The sequence below is a fragment of the Bufo gargarizans genome, chromosome 3 (assembly GCF_014858855.1).
Source record: "Bufo gargarizans isolate SCDJY-AF-19 chromosome 3, ASM1485885v1, whole genome shotgun sequence".
NCBI classification, from domain to species: Eukaryota; Metazoa; Chordata; class Amphibia; order Anura; family Bufonidae; genus Bufo; species Bufo gargarizans.
In genome coordinates, this window is record NC_058082.1 from 513,102,627 (window position 1) to 513,121,889 (window position 19,263).

The 19,263-nt window shown below is 46.9% G+C and overlaps 1 protein-coding gene across 1 annotated transcript in view; it reads right to left on the bottom strand.

Annotated features, from left to right (window-relative positions):
• SMS (spermine synthase) overlaps positions 1 to 19,263 on the bottom strand; it is a 170,022-nt gene that overhangs the window by 106,086 nt on the left and 44,673 nt on the right. The window contains exons 3-4 of the mRNA XM_044283957.1: positions 3,787 to 3,877; positions 506 to 570 (exon numbers count right to left, since the gene is read on the bottom strand). Of these exons, the coding sequence (XP_044139892.1) occupies positions 506 to 570; positions 3,787 to 3,877 (156 nt within the window). The remainder of the gene's footprint in view (positions 1 to 505; positions 571 to 3,786; positions 3,878 to 19,263) is intronic.

The following is a 19,263-nucleotide window of genomic DNA, read 5'->3' on the forward strand; positions in this document are numbered from 1 at the left end:
ATATTGAAGGCCTATCCACACTATAGAACATCAATATCACATCGGCGGGATCCATATATTGTATAGCAGCTATGCTTGGTATTGAAGCTCAGTCTCATTGACTTGAATAGAGCTGAGCTACAACTAAGGCCCGTGATGGCTAACCTCCGGCACCCCAGCTGTGGCAAAACTACGACTCCCAAGATGCACACTTGCTTGGCTGTTCTCATTGTGCATAGGTTCTTTTGCGCAAATGATTAGTTCCACAGGTAAAGCCGTGCCTCAATAAAAAAAAAGTGATTCACTAGTGGTGCAAATAAAATGAAAACTATGATCTCAAGTAAGCCACATATAGACAATAAACGTTAAGCTGAAGTAACATAGGTTGGAGTGTAATTTAAGAAACTACCACCTGAGGGCAGCAAATTACTACATTCCTCTTGACACAACGTTAGGGTAAAATAGATGTCACCGCTCACCCTGGCATCTGTACCACTATAATATGACAGCAACCAAAGACAGTTACCTTTTCACTTGTGAGATACTGTTGTGCAAAATTTCTTTCATTTTCTCCTCAACCTCGTCAAGTAGCTGAAGAAAGAGAGTTCATATTCAATAACTTAGTAACAAGACTTCCCATATTAATTACTCGAAATAAATCAGCAATGCCAAGAACAATACAGTTTTGGTTAAACTGCCAATACATGGGCCAACCTTCTTGTATATTAGCCGCAACAATGGAAGTGAGTCAGGCATTCCCGTGTATAGCAAGGTAAATGCAGAATAAATGGTAAAAAAGGTACCAATCGAAAGGTACAAGAACCCTGTTGGCAGTTCCGCCACCCCTGGCATGCAGCACTACTGCTGGCAAACTGACAGACTCCAGTGGAAGTCAACAGGATCCATTGGGTGCTGCTGGGATCCAATATATGTCTGACCAAGAGATTTAAGCACTGAAAAAAAAAATGATGTTGGCTATTTGGTTCCTAGCCGTAATCTATGTAGGTGATCATAGCAATGAAGTATGAAGAGGCACCCAAGTACCACTAAATCTGCTAAGAGGGAGAGCGAGAGTGCCCATCATCATACTAGGACCGGAATATAAGGCCCCATTTAGGGTACTTTCACACTAGCGTTTTTCTTTTCCGGCGCTGAGTTCCGTCCTAGGGGCTCAAATCCGGAAAAGAACTGATCAGTTTTATCCCCATGCATTCTGAATGGAGAGAAATCCGTTCAGGATGCATCAGGATGTCTTCAGTTCAGTCTTTTTGACTGATCAGGCTTTTCAGAAAACCGTAGCATGTTGTATTTTTACCTCCGGCCAAAAATCCTGAACACTTTGACTGAACGCCGGACAGGTCTTTTTCACATTGACTTGCATTAACGCCGGATCCGGCACCGTGTGTTCAGTCAAACCGGATCCGGCTTTTGCATGTTAAACCCGAAAAATGTGAAAAAAAAAAAGTTTAAGTCTATAAATGGCGGATCTGTTTTTTCCAATGCATTTTTTCATTGTGATCAAATTCCTGATCAGGATTCAAATGTAATCCGTTTTCACACGTTTTTCCGAATCCGGCGGGCAGTTCCGGTGTCGGAATTGAACGCCGGATTTAAACAACACTAGTGTGAAAGTAGCCACAGGTAGATGATCCAGCCAATTATCAGAAACTGACATTTGCTCCTGATAACTGGCAATCACCCGGCACACAAGCCAGTTCTTATTTGTCGTATGGTCCGATCGTTTAAAGAAGTTATCCAACCCCTATAATGCCTCCCTAAATGCCCTCACACAGATTGTACTTACCTCACTCCCCGGCACCCGTGTCACTCTTGATGGCTGCACGGACGCCGCTGCTTCTCCCTGTCATGTGGATGAAAACATCCGGAAACCAGGGGGGTGGGGCAGCCAATAGCAGGCCGCAACATTGACGAGCCTCACTAGCATCGCAGGTGACGCCAAAGAGGTTTGTCCCCGTCGCGGCCTGCTATTGGTTGCCCCCCGATTGCTGAATGTTTTTTATCCGCGCAAAGGGGAGATGCAGCGGTAGCCGTGTGGGCATCGGAAAGTGCCGAGGAGAGAGGTAAGTACAATCTGTGTGAGGGGCATTTGGGGAGGCATTACAGGGGTTGGATAACCCCTTTAAGTGGCCCATAACATCATCATTGGTACATTCCCGACCACTGCCTGCTCTATTGGCTCATGTAAATTGTCCCTAACATATATGGCGTTTTATCACACGCTGCAACAAGGAAAACGGATCCACACTGTCTCTCAGCTTTAGGAAAGCGTAACATGGAGTTGCCTGTGGTTCGCAACTGAAAAACCTTGGCTTTAGCACAAATCGCTGGGGACTCTGGGAGAGAAAGCTGCAAGCAACTTTGTCATCCTCAAGTGGCAATTCTGCAACAGTGATGGCCAGTTCGCAGTGTTCACCAACGAACACATGCGATCTGCCATCTTCACTCCCAAGTCCGGCGATGCAGAGGTAAGTCTTTACCTGTGCCTGCGCCACGAGCCGCTCTGAAACACATGCGGTTTCCGGGAGCAGGCAGTTCCGAGAACAGCCGCCGGGGGCCTTCATCTGGCTGTTCTCGGAACTGCCTGCTCCCGGTGACCGCATGTGTTTCAGAGCGGCTCGCGGCGCAGGCACAGGTATGGACTTACCTCTGCATCGCCGGACTTGGGAGTGAAGATGACAGCCCGCATGTGTTCGTCGGTGAACACTGCGAACTGGCCATCACTGTTCTGCAATTTCACAGCACAGTGTGGGGGAAGCCCAAGTCCCAATCTATTCACAGTGTCCACTAAAAACCGTGGTTGCAATGTGACTTCAATTATTCTTTATAGGGCAAAAAAAGCTGCAACTGATCTTACGCTGCAATGAATTAAGTCAAAAGCTGGCCATACATATTAGATTAACATTGACCTAACCCACCAATTTCAGTGTGGCCAGCCCACCATCTAATGGGCAGGAGGGGGTCCTGATTTTCTCAAGAAGGATCAGGCTTCTTGGATTTCAACAAGCCCCATTCTTCTGTTGTTAGGGGAGATAACCCACCACCAGTAGTGTCGGACAGCGCCTTTCACCTTTGTTTTTACTCAGAGTACATGCATGCTTGACCACACATGCATGTGCACGGACATAGCTATTCACCAAACAAGTATATGGCCTACAGGTATTTCAGTGGTTTACAAACTCCACTAAGACTACTTTCACACCAGCGTTTTTGTTAGATCCGGCAGGGTTCAGCAAAAACGCTTCCGTTACTGATAATACAACCGGCTGCATCCGTTATGAACGGATCCGATTGTATTATCTGTAACATAGCCAAGACGGATCCGTCATAAACTCCATTGAAAGTCAATGGAGGACGGATCAGAGACTGTGTCAGATTGTGTCACAGAAAACGGATCTGTCCGAATTGACTTGCATTGTGGGTCATGACAGATCCATCTTGCTCCGCATCCCAGGACGGAAAGAAAACCGCAGCATGCTGCGGTTTGCTCTCCGGTATGAGAACAGAATAGAATGCATTTTGGAGCACTCTGTTCTTCTCAGTTACGTTTTGTCTCCATTGACAATGAATGGGGACAAAACAGAAGCGTTTTTTTTCCGGTATTGAGATCCAAATATTAACGCTAGTGTGAAAGTAGCCTTATTTAGCATATTAATTAAGGAAAATTGGCGTATATGGCTCCATGTTACCAAAGTAAATATGTCAGGCGGGTGTGTGTTGGCTTTCTATACCCTACTGTATAAGGATGTGTTGCACAGAAAATGCTAGAAGGGGACGTTATATACTTACATGCTGAACAGAATCATTCTTGTCCGGCTCATCAAGGCTTTGCAGATCGAGCAGCACTAAGCCATGAGGATAGATTCTCACAGTAGCAAAACTGAAAGAGAAAATAAAGAGACATACATGGAAGCATTACTTTCATATATAAACTGTATTATTTTTTAGAATCACGACTGAGGCTCTATTCCAGTGATGGTGAACCTTTTACAGACTGAGGGGCCCAAACTGCAACCCAAAACCCACGTATTTCTTGCAAAGTGCCAGCACAACAATTTAACCAGTCCAATATAGTATATCTTCCATGTACTTTATCATTTAGCTATAATAGCCTGCCTACATTCAGTGCACCCTGCACATGCACTAGCGGAAGCACAGATCCGGCAGGCTGTTCACTCGCCGTAAGGCCTCATGCACACGACCGTTGTGTGCATCCGTGGCCGTTGTGCCGTTTTCCGTTTTTTTTCACGGACCCATTGACTTTCAATGGGTCCGTGGAAAAATCGGAAAATGCACCGTTTGGCAGCCGCATCCGTGAGCCGTGTTTCCTGGCCGTGAAAAAAATATGACCTGTCCTATTTTTTTCACGGCCAACGGTTCACGGGCCCATTCAAGTCAATGGGTCCGTGAAAGAACACGGATGCACACAAGATTGGCATCCGTGTCCGTGATCCGTGGCCGTAGGTTTTAGTTTCATACAGACGGATCCGAAGATCCGTCTGCATAAAAGCTTTTTCAGAGCTGAGTTTTCACTTCGTGAAAACTCAGATCCGACAGTATATTCTAACACAGAGGCGTTCCCATGGTGATGGGACGCTTCTAGTTAGAATACACTACAAACTGTGTACAAGACTGCCCCCTGCTGCCTGGCAGCACCCGATCTCTTACAGGGGGATATGATAGTACAATTAACCCCATCAGGTGCGGCACCTGAAGGGGTTAATTGTACTATCATATCCCCCTGTAAGAGATCAGGGCTGCCAGGCAGCAGGGGGCAGACCCCCCCCTCCCCAGTTTGAATATCATTGTGCGGCCCCCCCCCTCCCTCTATTGTTTTAATACATTGGGGCCAGTGTGCGCGCGCCCCCCCAACCCCCCCCCCTCCCTCCCTCTATTGTTTTAATACATTGGGGCCAGTGTGCGCACCCCCCCAACCCCCCCCCCCCCCCCCCTCCCTCCCTCTATTGTAATAATAGCATTGGGGCCAGTGTGCGCGCCCCCCCCCCCCCCCCCCCCGGTCATCGGTGGCAGCGGAGTAGAAGATTTTCATACTTACCTGGCTGCTGCGATGTCTGCGTCCGGCCGGGAGCTCCTCCTACTGGTAAGTGACAGCAATGCGCCGCACAGACCTGTCACTTACCAGTAGGAGGAGCTCCCGGCCGGACACAGAGATCGCAGCAGCCAGCAGCCAGGTAAGTATGAATCTTCTACTCCGCTGCCACCGATGATCGGGGGGGGGGGGGGGGGGCACACTGGCCCCAATGCTATTATTACAATAGAGGGAGGGAGGGGGGGGGGTTGGGGGGGCGCGCACACTGGCCCCAATGCTATTATTACAATAGAGGGAGGGAGGGGGGGGGGGTTGGGGGGGCGCGCACACTGGCCCCAATGCTATTATTACAATAGAGGGAGGGAGGGGGGTGCGCACACTGGCCACCAACGAGTTAACAACAGGGGAGGGGGGGCCCACTGGCCACCAATGAGTTAAAAACAGGGGGGGGGGGGCAGGCAGCAGGGGACAGTCATGTACACAGTTTTTTTGTATATTCTAACCTGAAGCGTCTCCATCACCATGGGAACGCCTCTGTGTTAGAATATACTGTCGGAAATGAGTTTCACGATGTAGCTCATATCCGACAGTATATTCTAACATAGAGGCGTTCCCATGGTGATGGGGACGCTACAAGTTAAAATATACCATCGGATTGGAGAAAACTCCAATCCGATGGTATAACAGAACTCCAGACTTTACATTGAAAGTCAATGGGGACGGATCCGTTTGAAATGGCACCATATTGTGTCAACATCAAACGGATCCGTCCCCATTGACTTGCATTGTAATTCAGGACGGATCCGTTTGGCTCCGCACGGCCAGGCGGACACCAAAATGACTTTTTTTTCATGTCCGTGGATCCTCCAAAAATCAAGGAAGACCCACGGACGGAAAAACGGTCACGGATCACGGACCCCGTTTTTGCGGGCCGTGAAAAAAAACTGTCGTGTGCATGAGGCCTAAGGGTCCATTCACACGTCCGTTGTTTCTTTCCTGATCTGTTCCATTTTTTGCTGAACAGATCTGGACCAGATCTGGACCCATTCATTTTCAATGGGTCCTGAAAAAAAATCTGACATTGTGCTGTCCGTTTTTTTTCAGGACCCATTGAAAATGAATGGGTCCAGATCTGGTCCAGATCTGTTCAGCAAAAAACGGAACAGATCAGGAAACAAACAACGGACGTGTGAATAGACCCTTACAGCCTGCCGGAGAAGGCTACCGCTAGTGTGAAACTAGCCTAGGGCATATTGGAAGACCATAGACTTTTTTCAGGATGCGGGTTCCCCCAGAGAGGGCTCTGAGTGCCACCTCTGGCACCCGTGCCTTAGGTTCACCACCACTGCTCTATAAAGTCTATATTTTAGGTGTTGGAACATGCCTGTTATATCTACCCAATGCCAGTAGGCTGCAGACTAAAAGCATAGTGTATTTTTGTGCTGTGCGTTTCAAACCCTGCTCGATGTAATCATATAGGAGGCCCATGTTGCATAAATTTGATTAAATAACAAGTATAATGTGATACTAATCCAGATAAAGAAACACAACATTTCCATGGTGTGAATTCACTAGAATGATAGTCTTTGACGTTCCATTTACCTGAAAAGCAGGAGTGGAGACCACGCAGATCAGCAGTAGGTCTCAGCTGTAACATGCAGCTGACACTCTGCTGTAATGATTGGGACAGCCAATCCCGGCTGTTTAACCCCTAAGATGTCATGGTCATTAGCAACGTTGGCATCTAAGGTGTGTGACCGAGGGACTGTCCCTTTCATCAGCAACCTGCAGCCTGATCTCTCAAAGCCAATGTGTTGTGGCAGTGAGGGGCCTATTGAACTGAAATCCCTGGAAGGGTCTGATAGGAATCCTGTCAGTCCGACCAGCATAATACACTGCAATACAGAAGTATTGCAGAGTACTGTATTATGGACTAACCACCTAGTGTTCAAAATGTAAAATAAAATGTTTAAAAAAATGTGAAAGTCCACAGAAATTTGCCCTTTTTCCCCCAATTAAAAAATGATCGAAAAAAAACATACATATTCGGTATTGCTGTGTTCATAATGACCCTTACTTACTATACTAAGTGAATACATTTTTTATTCCACGCAGAGATCTTTATTAAGAAAAAATAATAATAGTGGATAAAAAGTGATTGTTCTATACAACCCAAAGTGGTACCAATGCAAACTACTGTTCAATGGTAAAATAAAAGATGTAGCTCATAAAAACACAAACACATTGTACTGACCCACAGAATAAAGGCAACATGTTATTTATGCTGTGTACAAAACAAAAAATTAAAAAAATGGCAAAAGTGCTGTTTTTCCATCCTTCCAGAATGTGTTAATAAAAGTTACGGTAATCATTAAGTTATAAGTACCTCGAAATGATGCGAATGAAAAATACAATTCAAAGTTTTGGCCTCTAAAATGTATTAATGAAAAAACTGCTGGTCCCTTAAAGCGGGACCTGTGAAGAGAGCTATAGTTACAGTCACGGCTAAGGCCAGTCATTAGCTGCAGTGGCGCATGTAAGGTTTATAGTCAGGGACTGCAAATCTAGTGAAAACGGCCCGGGATCCACAGCACACAGAGCTCTCTTCCCAGATCCAGCTGGGTGGGGGCAAAATAATAATAATGAAAATAAAAATTCCTGGACTGCACTAGCTGTCCTATTTAATGGTTGTTTTTGCAAACTTATGCTAATCTGATTGCCAACAGCTGAAGGCACCTGTGTTGGTCCCGTGTTCATATGTGCCTGCAGTGCTGAGAAACATGAAGTTTTATTATATGCAAATGAGCCTCTAGGAGCATTGGGCTCAGCTCGCTCTGTAATGACAACGCCCCCGTTGCCCCTAGAGGCTAATTTGCATATATTAAAACTTTATATTTCTCAGCCATGCGGGCACATATGAACATGGGACTAATACAGATGCCTTCAGCTGCCAAGTGCACATGTAACAGGTCAGTCAGTTTCATGGGTAAAAATTTGCTGACAGATGCCCAGGCGTCTGCACTTTTGTCTAACTTGCTGTCCACTGTAGAGACACCAAGATGGATTACAGAAAGTGAGGGCGTGTCCTAGCAGCTCCAATTCACCATGCACAATAGGTGACTGACAAAGCTTATCAATTCTTTCCTTGTACAATGACCTCTGCACAGGTCACAGAGCATGCCTAGAAGACTCTCCCATAGAAGTCTGACCATTGTGTCTGTGGCCCATGTGGCTGCCGTAAAGCAATTTCTGTTACTTTCACACTTGCGGCAGCACGGATCCGACAGGCTGTTCACCCTGTCGGATCCGTCCTTCCGCTATTTCGCCGTGCCGCCGGACCGCCGCTCCGTCCCCATTTACTATAATGGGGACGGGGGCGGAGCTCCGGCACAGCACGGCAGTGCACGGCTAAAGGCCGCCGGACTAAAAGTCCTGCATGTCCGACTTTTTAGTCCGAAGGCCTCTCACCGCGAACTGCGCCGGAGCTCCGCCCCCGTCCCCATTATAGTCAATGGGGCCGGAGCGGTGGTCCGCCGGCACGACAAAATAGCGTAAGGACGGATCCGACAGGGTGAACAGCCTGTCGGATCCGTCCTGCCGCAAGTGTGAAAGTAGCCTAAAGGAGTTCTCCGGCCCAAACCTAATAATTGCTGGCTAAATCTAACCTGTGGAGAGAAGATTAGGGTACTTTCACACTAGCGTTTATCTTTTCTGGCACTGAGTTCCGTCAAAAGGGCTCAATGCCGGAAAAGAACTGATCAGGTATATCCCCATGCATTCTGAATGGAGAGTAATCCGTTCAGGATGCATCAGGATGTCTTCAGTTCAGTTATTTTTACTGATCAGGCAAAAGAGAAAACCGTAAGGTGAAAAAAATAATGCCGGATCCGTTTTGCCGGATGACACCAGAAAGACGGATCTGGCATTTCACTGCATTTTTTTTGACTGATCGGGCATTTTTAAGGCTACTTTCACACTTGCATTCGGTGCGGATCCGTCTGGTATCCACACCTATAATCGTGAAAACTCAGATTCGACAGTATATTCTAACACAGAGGCGTTCCCATGGTGATGGGGACGCTCAAGTTAGAATATACTAAGAACTGTGTACATGACTGCCCCCTGCTGCATGGCAGCACCCGATCTCTTACAGGGGGACGTGATCAGCACAATTAACCCCTCAGGTGCAGCACCTGAGGGGTTAATTGTGCGTATCATAGCCCCCTGTAAGAGATCAGGTGCTGCCAGGCAGCAGGGGCCAGACCCCCCTCCCTCCCCAGTTTTAAATTCAATGGTGGCCAGTGCGGCCCCCCTCCCTCCCCTGTATTAAATTCATTGGTGGCCCCTCCCTCCCCTGTATTAAATTAATTGGTGGCCAGTGTGGCCTCCCCCCCCCCCTAATTAAAATCACCCCCCTCCCCCATTATTGGTGGCAGCGGAGAGTTCCGATCGGAGTCCCAGTTTAATCGCTGGGGCTCTGATCGGTTACAATGCAGCCAGGACGCTACTGCAGTTCTGGCTGCCATGGTTACTTAGCAATTTTAGAAGCATTATACTTACCTGCATTGTCTGTGGCCGGCCGGGCGCTCCTCTTACTGGTAAGTGACAGGTCTGTGCGGCGCATTGCTTATAGCACAGACATGTCACTTACCAGTAGGAGGAGCGCCCGGCCGGCCACCAATGAATTTAAAGCTGGGGAGGGAGGGGGGTCTGGCCCCTGCTGCCTGGCAGCACCTGATCTCTTACAGGGGGCTATGATACGCACAATTAACCCCTCAAGTACAGCACCTGAGGGGTTAATTGTGCGGATCACAGCCCCCTGTAAGAGATCGGGTGCTGCCAGGCAGCAGGGGGCAGTCATGTACACAGTTCTTAGTATATTCTAACTTGAAACGTCTCCATCACTATGGGAACGCCTCTGTGTTAGAGTATACTGTCGGATCTGAGTTTTCACGATCTAACTCAAATCCGATGGTATATTCTAACATAGAGGCGTTCCCATGGTGATGGGGCCGCTTCAAGTTAAAATATACCATCGGATTGGAGAAAACTCCGATCCAATGGTATATTAATATGGACTCCTGACTTTACATTGAAAGTCAATGGGGGACAGATCAGTTTGCAATTGCACCATATTGTGTCCACCTGCTGAGCGGAACGGAAGCGAAACGGAGCCATACTGATGCATTCTGAGCGGATCCGCATCCACTCAGAATGCATTGGGGCCGCTTGTGAGAGCCTTCAAACGGAACTCACAAGCGGAACCCAGAACGCAAGTGTGAAAGCAGCCTAAGACTGATCAGGATCCTGATAAGTCTTACTAATGCCATCAGTTGGCATACGTTTTGCCGGATCCAGCAGGCAGTTCCTCCCGGTCACGTGGTCCCTCCTGATGTATTTTCTATCTTCCGGCCAAAGTCCGTCTTCTTCTCTTCCTGTCTTCTCTTCCTTTCTCCAGCAGGAGACGGATCACCGCCTCCTGCTAAAGAAAGCTCCAGCAGGCAGTCTTCACAGTGCACTAGGCTGAATGCTAGTGTGCATGTGCAGGACCACCGACCGGCCGTCAGTCTCTGTATCGTACAAGCTTCTATGTGAAGCCTGTACTGACACCTGTACAGCACGATGTAAGCGCTGTGCAGGAGTGACAGCATAGCAATCAGCCACAGAGGGCACTTTGGATGGCAAACAGTGGGCACTGGATGGCAAACAGGGGCACTGGATGGCACAAGGGGTACTGGATTGCAAACAGGGGGCAATGGATGGCACAAGGGGGCAATGGATGGCACAAGGGGGCAATGGATGGCAAACAAGGGGGCAATAGATGGCACAAGGGGGCAATAGATGGCAAACAGGGGCACTGGATGGCAAACAGGGGCACTGGATGGCAAACAGGGGCACTGGATGGCAAACAGGGGCACTGGATAGCATACAGGGGCACTGGATAGCATACAGGGGCAATGGATGGCACAAGGGGGCAATGGATGGCACAAGGGGGCAATGGATGGCACAAGGGGGCAATGGATGGCACAGGATGGCACAAGGGGGCAATAGATGGCACAAAGGAACAATTGATGGCAAACAGGGGCACTGGATGGCAAACAGGGGCACTGGATGGCACAAGGGGTACTGGATTGCAAACGGGGCAGTGAAGTGCACAAGAGGGCAATGGATGGCACAAGAGGCAATGGATGGCAAACAAGGGGGCACTGGATGGCACAATGAGGGCACTGGATGGCACAAGGGGGACAATGGATGGCAAACAAAGGGGCACTGGATGGCAAACAAGGGGGCACTGGATAGCAAACAAGGGGGCACTGGATAGCAAACAAGGGGGCACTGCATGGCATAGTGGCACAATGGGGAAACTGGATGGCACAAGGATGGCACTGGATGGCACAATGGGGAAACTGGATGGCACAAGGGGGGCAATGGATGGCACAAGGGGAACAATGGATGGCAAACAGGGGCAATGGGTGGCACAAGGGGTACTGGATTGCAAACAGGGGGCAATTGATGGCACAATGGGCAATGGATGGCAAACAAGGGGGCAATGGATGGCACAATGAGGGCACTGGATGGCACAAGGGGGACAATGAATGGCAAACAGGGGCACTGGATGGCAAACAAGGGGACACTGCTTGGCACAATGAGTGCACTGGAAGACACAAGGGGGCAATGGATGGCACAAGGGGGGCAATTGATAGCAAATAGGGGCACTGCATGGCATAGTGGGGGCACTGCATGGCACTAGGGGCACTGTTATAGACGCACATGCGCGGTGGCCCGTAAATCAACGGTATCCTCCCTCCGCCCGTTCACAGTTCAAAATGCAATCTGGTTCGCGCATGCGCGGTGGCCCGTAAATCGACGGTAACCTCCCTCCCTCTGCGCATTCACAGGCACTAAATGTAAAATTACGGTCCCTTTGTGCGTGCCTCCCTCTGCGCGTTCACAGGCTCTGAATGTAAAAGGCCAACACGCCTTCTTTTCAGCCAATCTGGTGCCGACTTCAACGATCACACCTCCTTTTCAAGCGGTACGTCATAGCGGAAGTGACGAGGGTACAAGATTTTAAGAGGTACCATAATTTAACAGAACACAGGCAGATCAGTGTGGGGGACGTGACCAGCCTGTGACTCATCACTGTGCAGTGCAGCCAGGATTGTGTATCAATAAAGTTATGTATTCAACAAAACAAGAAGGGGAGAAAGTAAACAGATCTGCCAGGATAATGTGATAATGATAATGTCTTCCAGGGGGGAAGGAAAGCTCGAACATGAAAAACAGGTATTGGGGGCATATGTATGCATGGTGAGGGGTGTTAGCATCACATAAAAAGAATTTTGATTTTGGGACCGAACAACCTCTTTAATGCTTTCTAAATGCTGTTAAAAACAGCTCGGACAAGATGGGCGCTCCCATAATCATGTTCAGGTAAGAAAAGGATATGTGTCGCTATCTGGTTTTAACTGGCAGAAAAACATTTTGGTGACACATTTCCTTTAAGCCATGCCCCAGTCAAGCAAGCTGCAAAAAGCGCTTAAGGAATCCAGTGCATGAACACCAATTTTCAAGTTAAAATAAAGCCACAAATAAATCTCCCTCCAGTGATTTTGCATGTACGGTTTAGGCCTCATGCACACGACAGTATTAGGTTCCGTTGTTCCGTGATCCGTTTTTGTTTCCGTGTGTCTTCCTTTATTTTTGGAGGATCACCAGACAAGAAGGAAAGTAAAAAAAAAATCTAAGTCAAGTTTGCAATGCAAATGATAGGAAAAAAAACGCGGACGCGCGGACACGGATGACAATCTTGTGTGCCTCCGTGTTTTTTCACGGACCCATTAACTTGAATGGGTCTGCGAACCGTTGTCCATTACTGAAATCACCGCCAAAAACCCATTAAAACAAATGCCATGAAAAAATTATTGATGCATAAAAGGGGTTATCCAAAGTCTAAAACATGCCCCCCAATACCCGGGCCCCCCATATAAATTATACTTACTCCGACACCCGCGTCACTCCTGATCCCCGCACGGCTGCTGCTGCATCTCCCCTTCACGCGGATCAAAAAAACAGCGACGGGGGAGCATCGCGGGTAACTTGTCACTTGCAGTGGTCACTTGTGCGGGATCACCTGAGTGCAGGCGCTGCAGCGGTGGTGCATTTCCAGTTGAGTTATTTTATCACATTCCTTGTGTTTAGGCTATTCTGTTTTAAATCCTGGCCAAGCCCTTTACACTTAAGGCTACTTTCACACCGGCGTTTTACTAGATCCGTCATGGGTCAGCAAAAACGCTTCCGTCATGATAATGCAACCGTCTGCATCCGTTATGAACAGATCCGGTTGTATTATCTCTAAAATGGCCAAAACGGATCAGTCTCTAAAACCATTGTAAGTCAATGGGGGACGGATCCGTTTTCTTTTGTGTTACAGAAAACGGATCCATCACCATTGACTTACATTCTGAGTCATGACGGATTCGTCTTGATCAGTTTCCCAGGACGCACTCAGAAATGCTGCTTGCGGCATCTTTGTGTACGTCATGGGACCCAAATAAAACGGAACGGAATGCTTTCTGGTGCATTCCGTTCCCTTCCAGTTCAGTTTTGTCCCCATTGACAATGAATCCTATGACAGATCTCAATAGCGGAAAGGAAAACGCTGATGTGAAAGTAGCCTAAAATACATCTTGAACTATAAAAACCATTTTGTTTCTACTTAACAAAAATCCTGCTCAGAAATGTCTAGTGACCGGAGTGAGGTGTGGATTGTTCTCTTCTTTCCTCCCCCCTAAACTTGGGTGTGTCTTATCATCAAGTGCATCTTAGAGTCCAAAAAATAAAGTTTATTGTTTCCAAAAATAAATCCAAGAAATGATCTTTTCTATGAAATGTTACACATTCCCTAGCTATTCTCAGTTCAACAGGAACATTTAAACAACGTAATTCCCACAAGAAAAAAATAGGGGAAAAAAAAACCAGCGCTCTACTAATGTACAGAAACAGCGCTAGGAGTCAGACTTTTCATGTTCTACACCAGTGATGGTCAGTTCGCAGTGTTCACCAGTGAACACATGCGGGCTGCCATCTTTAGTAAGGTAGACACACCCGTCCGGCGATGCACAGGTAAGCCCTTACCTGTGCTGGGAGCCGATCTGAAATCAAATGCGGTCTCCGGGAGCAGGCAGTTCCGAGAACAGCCGCCGGGGGCCTTCATCAGGCTGTTCTCGGAACTGCCTGCTCCCGGTGACCGCATTTGATTTCAGATCGGCTCCCAGCACAGGTAAGGGCTTACCTGTGCATCGCCGGACGGGTGAGTCTACCTTACTAAAGATGGCAGCCCGCATGTGTTCGCTGATGTTGGCCATGTGATTGAACTGACCATCACTATTCTACACTGCTTACATTGCGTTCTTGCACACACACGCACTATAATAATGGTACCTATCTTGTTTTGGTCAAATTCTGTAAAGCCGCAAAAACGAGGTTATAATGGTATGTAAATGAGGGCTCGCAAGTGCCCAGGGGCGGTGTTCTTGCTGTAAGTGCACATTTCACCACCGGGCCTGAGCATGCGCACTCCGATAACAACATCGCCACTGCTTGCCGCTGTCTCTTACCGCTCCGCCTCTTCCATCTTTGCCAGCAGCCGGCGCATGTGCACTGCTGCAAACGAAGCCGATGATGTCAGTGGTTATCGGAGTGCTCGGGCACACACATCATGAAAGGGCTGGCCAGACGATACACTGGGGAGATGTTAGGCACGCAAATGCCTAGGGGCCTGGGCACTTACAGCAAGAACACCGCCCCTGGGCACTTGCGAGCCCTCATTTACATACCATTACCATGGTATCGAGGGCCGCATGTGGCCCCGGGCCGCAGGTTGTGCACCCCTGATGTAGAGAAAGTTAATACAAGGCACTTACTAATATATTGTGATTGTCCATATTGCCTCCTTTGCTGGCTGGATTCATTTTTCGATCACATTATACACTGCTCCCTTGCATGGTTATGTCCACGCTACAATTCATCATTGGTGTCTGTGCTTGCACACATTAAGAAAAAGCACCAGCCTATGCACGCGCCCACGGTCCCAGCCACAAGAGAGGCTTTTTGAGAGGCGTTTTGCGGACAAGAATAGGCATTTCTATGATGGGCCACCCTTTCCGCAAATTGCAGAACGCACATGGGCGGCATCCGTGTTTTGCAGATCTGCAATTTGAAACTGATACATGTAAAGAGACTGTGGTCACATCTTACCAGTCTCTCTACATGTATCAGCTACTGATGATACTGTTAATAAGTTGAGCTATATCCATAGTGCCACTGAGCGCCACTAGTTGGTGAACACAATATAGATACCAACTGGTGATATACAAAGCGCTATTTAGTACTCTGTTATTCTAGCGCTAGATACTAGTGTTGAATTTAGAAGTGCCATCTAGTGGCACATGTCACCACTAGCTTCATGTTGTAGAGGATAATTAATGCATTATTCTGCATTGGCACGATATAGGGACTCTAATCCTAATGTACATAATTGCGGGAACTACAATACTCCGCTAATGCCACAATTTGGGGGATTTTTTTTGACCTTTTGGCCTGTTATTAGGTGCCACTCTAATTTTAGAAAAGTCTATAGAATAAAGATTTATTTTATTTTAGCGTCCATACAGGCAGTGACATTATTTGGGATAAGAACATTATTTAACATCTGGCAGTGAGGCCTTCCTCGAGTTTTACTTCGGTTAAGTTGACAATTTGCACGTTAATCACATTCCTCTCATTTTTTGACTTTCAGCCACAGGGAGGTTTAATTAAGACCAAGTCCAATACAATCACAGCAGTATTAATCGAGAGCCCCGGGCGTGATTAAAAAAGGCATGCAAACATACTGCCACGCTGGGTACTGCATCTAGATGGCAAAAGCTGTGAGACAAAACTCAACAGGCGTCTTACAACTTCTAGTAAGAACTAAGCTGGCCGTATATGTTAGTCTAAAGTTTAGGAAAATGAATGATTTCATCCAGAATAATCATTTGTCAGGTGAAGTTTAACAGCAAATATTTTATCAGACCGGTGACCGATCACCGACGACTGAGAAGAATGAGAAGAAGCTGGCCATGTTTGAAATTTTCCCCAGATGGAAGATCTTTCATTCAAGGAATAATCTTCTGAGAAAGATCACTCCCCCTTCACCAGGGGTCACTGATCACATATGGCTAGTTTAAGTAGCTGTAAAGGCCAATATGTACTAAAATATGTTCGGCTGTGTCTGCGAAACAATTGCTCAATCATCGGTTCTTCAGTCATCAACCTACTTCTGTCTAATGTAGGGATGCAGGATCCATCGAAATAACTATGCTAGTCTGAAACTTCGATGCGCTTTTCAGTTCACTGTCAATATTTCAATAGTAAGGCTGTGTTCCCATCACATTTTTGTCACATACGTTGAAAGGATGCTATAAAGGGGCACCCATCATCATAGGGTTCCACTGTAAAATAAAAAGTATAGGTTAACGTTGCTCTTTTTGCTGGACTCTGCGGGATGGGAAAGCGTTGTGTACTACACTTTTGCATCCTTTTATTTCCCAATGTTTATGTTAAACTTGTAAAAAATCTCTAATGCGCACCCTAGTAGCAGGGCCAACCAAGAGAGCATGCCCGCTACCTGGCACAGGCCATGTTTTGATTAGCTTCCATTGGGCGCTCGCTGCTCTCTACTCTTCTATCAGGGGCCGCACACTGCTCCAGTTTGCGGCCACATCACTGTGGGAAGGGACACTCTCCTTCCTTCTCCACTGCCGCCAATGATCATGCGGTGTGGGCAAAGGGAAGTGTCAAGAAGGGAGGGAAGATAATGTGAGAGTGATGACACAGAGGGGTCCGAGCCTCCATGCGTGTGTCGCTCGTGCCATTCAGCTGGGGTTTAGCACAGTGCTGCTCAATCAGGTTATCGATTAAGTCATCCTGAAATAAAGGCAGCCAAATCGGTGGCTGAATAATCGGGTGGGGTCTTAAATTTGTAGTGTGTTGTAAATGGATTATGTGTTATGTCAGGACACTCTGAGTCATCCCAGTGTATGCTCCCATTCTTTATCTCAATGCCCCCTGCTGTCTGTGAAACCCTCTCTGCGTCCATGGCAATTAAAATGGTGTTAACCATGTGACTTACCGCCTTAACCCCTTCCTTGGCTATCCCTAGCACTTGTACGTAGGTATAGGAAGCAAAATCTACTGTATCTGCGCAGTGGACACAGGCAAAATATCAGATAAGAGACAAAATAGGGCCAAACATAAGGGGGAGATGAAGGTAGGAGGGGCTGGCATTTTTTGTGCATTTTCAGTGTTTATCTTAAAATATCAGAAATGTACCCATGAATTACTCTGTTTAACCCCTTAAAGGGGTTGCTGTTTTCAGGAGTAAACCCGGCCTTAATCTGTTTACCTGGCTGCATCCATGGCATCCCGTTAAGAACATGTGACCACTGCAGCCAATGTCTGGCCTCAGCTATCTTCTTCTCTTCTTGGCTATTAGGGCACATGGACATCCTAGAGGGGGCTCCCCCACGCTGGACCCCCTCTTCTATGATCTACAACACAGAGCCGATCTCTAAGAACAGCTCATAGTCTAGAAGACATTCATACTGCAGTTGTTTGCTAGGGGATCGCCGCAGCAGTGTTTATCTCAGAGGCGTTGTCTCTGATTTATTCAGTTCCCATTGAGCTCAATAATAAATCTGCTTCAGTAAATTCCTAATCCCACCGTGGAAACTGCAGGAAACCAGAATTATAACATTAAATTAACTCTATGGCTAAGCAGGGGATTTGGAGCTCTGTATCAAGATAATGGCGCTCCCAAGCTTTTAAAGGTACAGTATATTATGAAATTACCGTAATCTGAACACAATTTGGAACTTTTTATATTTAAAGGTTTTTTCAAAAGTTGGATATTGAGGATCTAACCTCAGGATGCCATCAATATCCGGTTGCATCCAGCAGTTCCGGATCCGGAGAACTCCAGTTGGCAGTTCTCTGTCGGAAGAGCCTGCCAGATGTGAAACTAGCCTTACATTACAGCACTATAAAAAATATGAAGATACGAAAAATATTTCCTAGCAAAGTTTTGTGGAAAAATCAGACATTGGGATAGCTAAGTCAGCTGCCCTAAACATCTTCATCTTGAGCTTTCCTAATATAGCCTTTAGAAAAAGCGACACAAATGACCCTCTTGGAGCTTAGCTGTCCTCAGGTTAGGACAATCATCTGCTATTTTACAAAATGCCATCAGGAAGATACAACTTAATCCACAAATCAATTCAAGGTCGACAAACAAAAAACTCCTACAAATAACAGGATATTTTTTACTAGCCCTACATTTAGGACAGAGGAACGGCACAGCAGAGTTATGAGAACCTAAGCGTATTTACTAAAGCAGACAAATCAGGAGCGGTGACCGATCGGCTTCAATACAGAACTACCCCACATTTCCAGCAACGTTTGTGGCTTTGATTTCTTGGTGTTTAGTTGGAAAACATTGACCTTGAGAATGAAGAAATGGACCTCGTGCTTCCCAGAATATTTTATATTTGCTTCATGTGATGTTTTCAAGCAGGACACGCATCTCCCAGAGCCCATTCCATCTAAACTGAAGACTCCAATTGTCCCCCCCCAAATTATTTTAGGCGTGTAGAGCTTGCTGCAGGGACAAAGCTAAAAGCACATTATATAAGGCAATCTGCCAAATGGTTCATTGACAGATGTATTCAAGGAAATTGTGAGAAAATACCCCAGAGCCTTCCATGACCTAGAAAGCAGATCACGACCATCCTCAGGATGGATCACAGGAAAGCAACCCATTCATTAGAGCTTGTTAATCCCTTCATTATTTCTAGAGAATCAGCAAACCACCGCGTGCGAGAGGCTCACTATGGCAATATGCTTCTGACTAATATAAAGTTAGATTTCAATAGCACAATGTCAAGCCATTTCGCTACGCATTAAACATTGCTGAATCTGTCAATTATAAATCTAGATATATTAGATTACTTAGAGATTTTTCAAGTTAACTGTGCAAGAATTCTGGTCCAGATTTTTACGTCTAGTGTGAAATGGGACCTTTCAGACAGTCTCTTAGTCGGGCAATACAGGCACACACTGGCAGAGATACAGTGTCCTTGTCCAGGTTTAGTGGTCGCCAGCAGCAAATTATACAG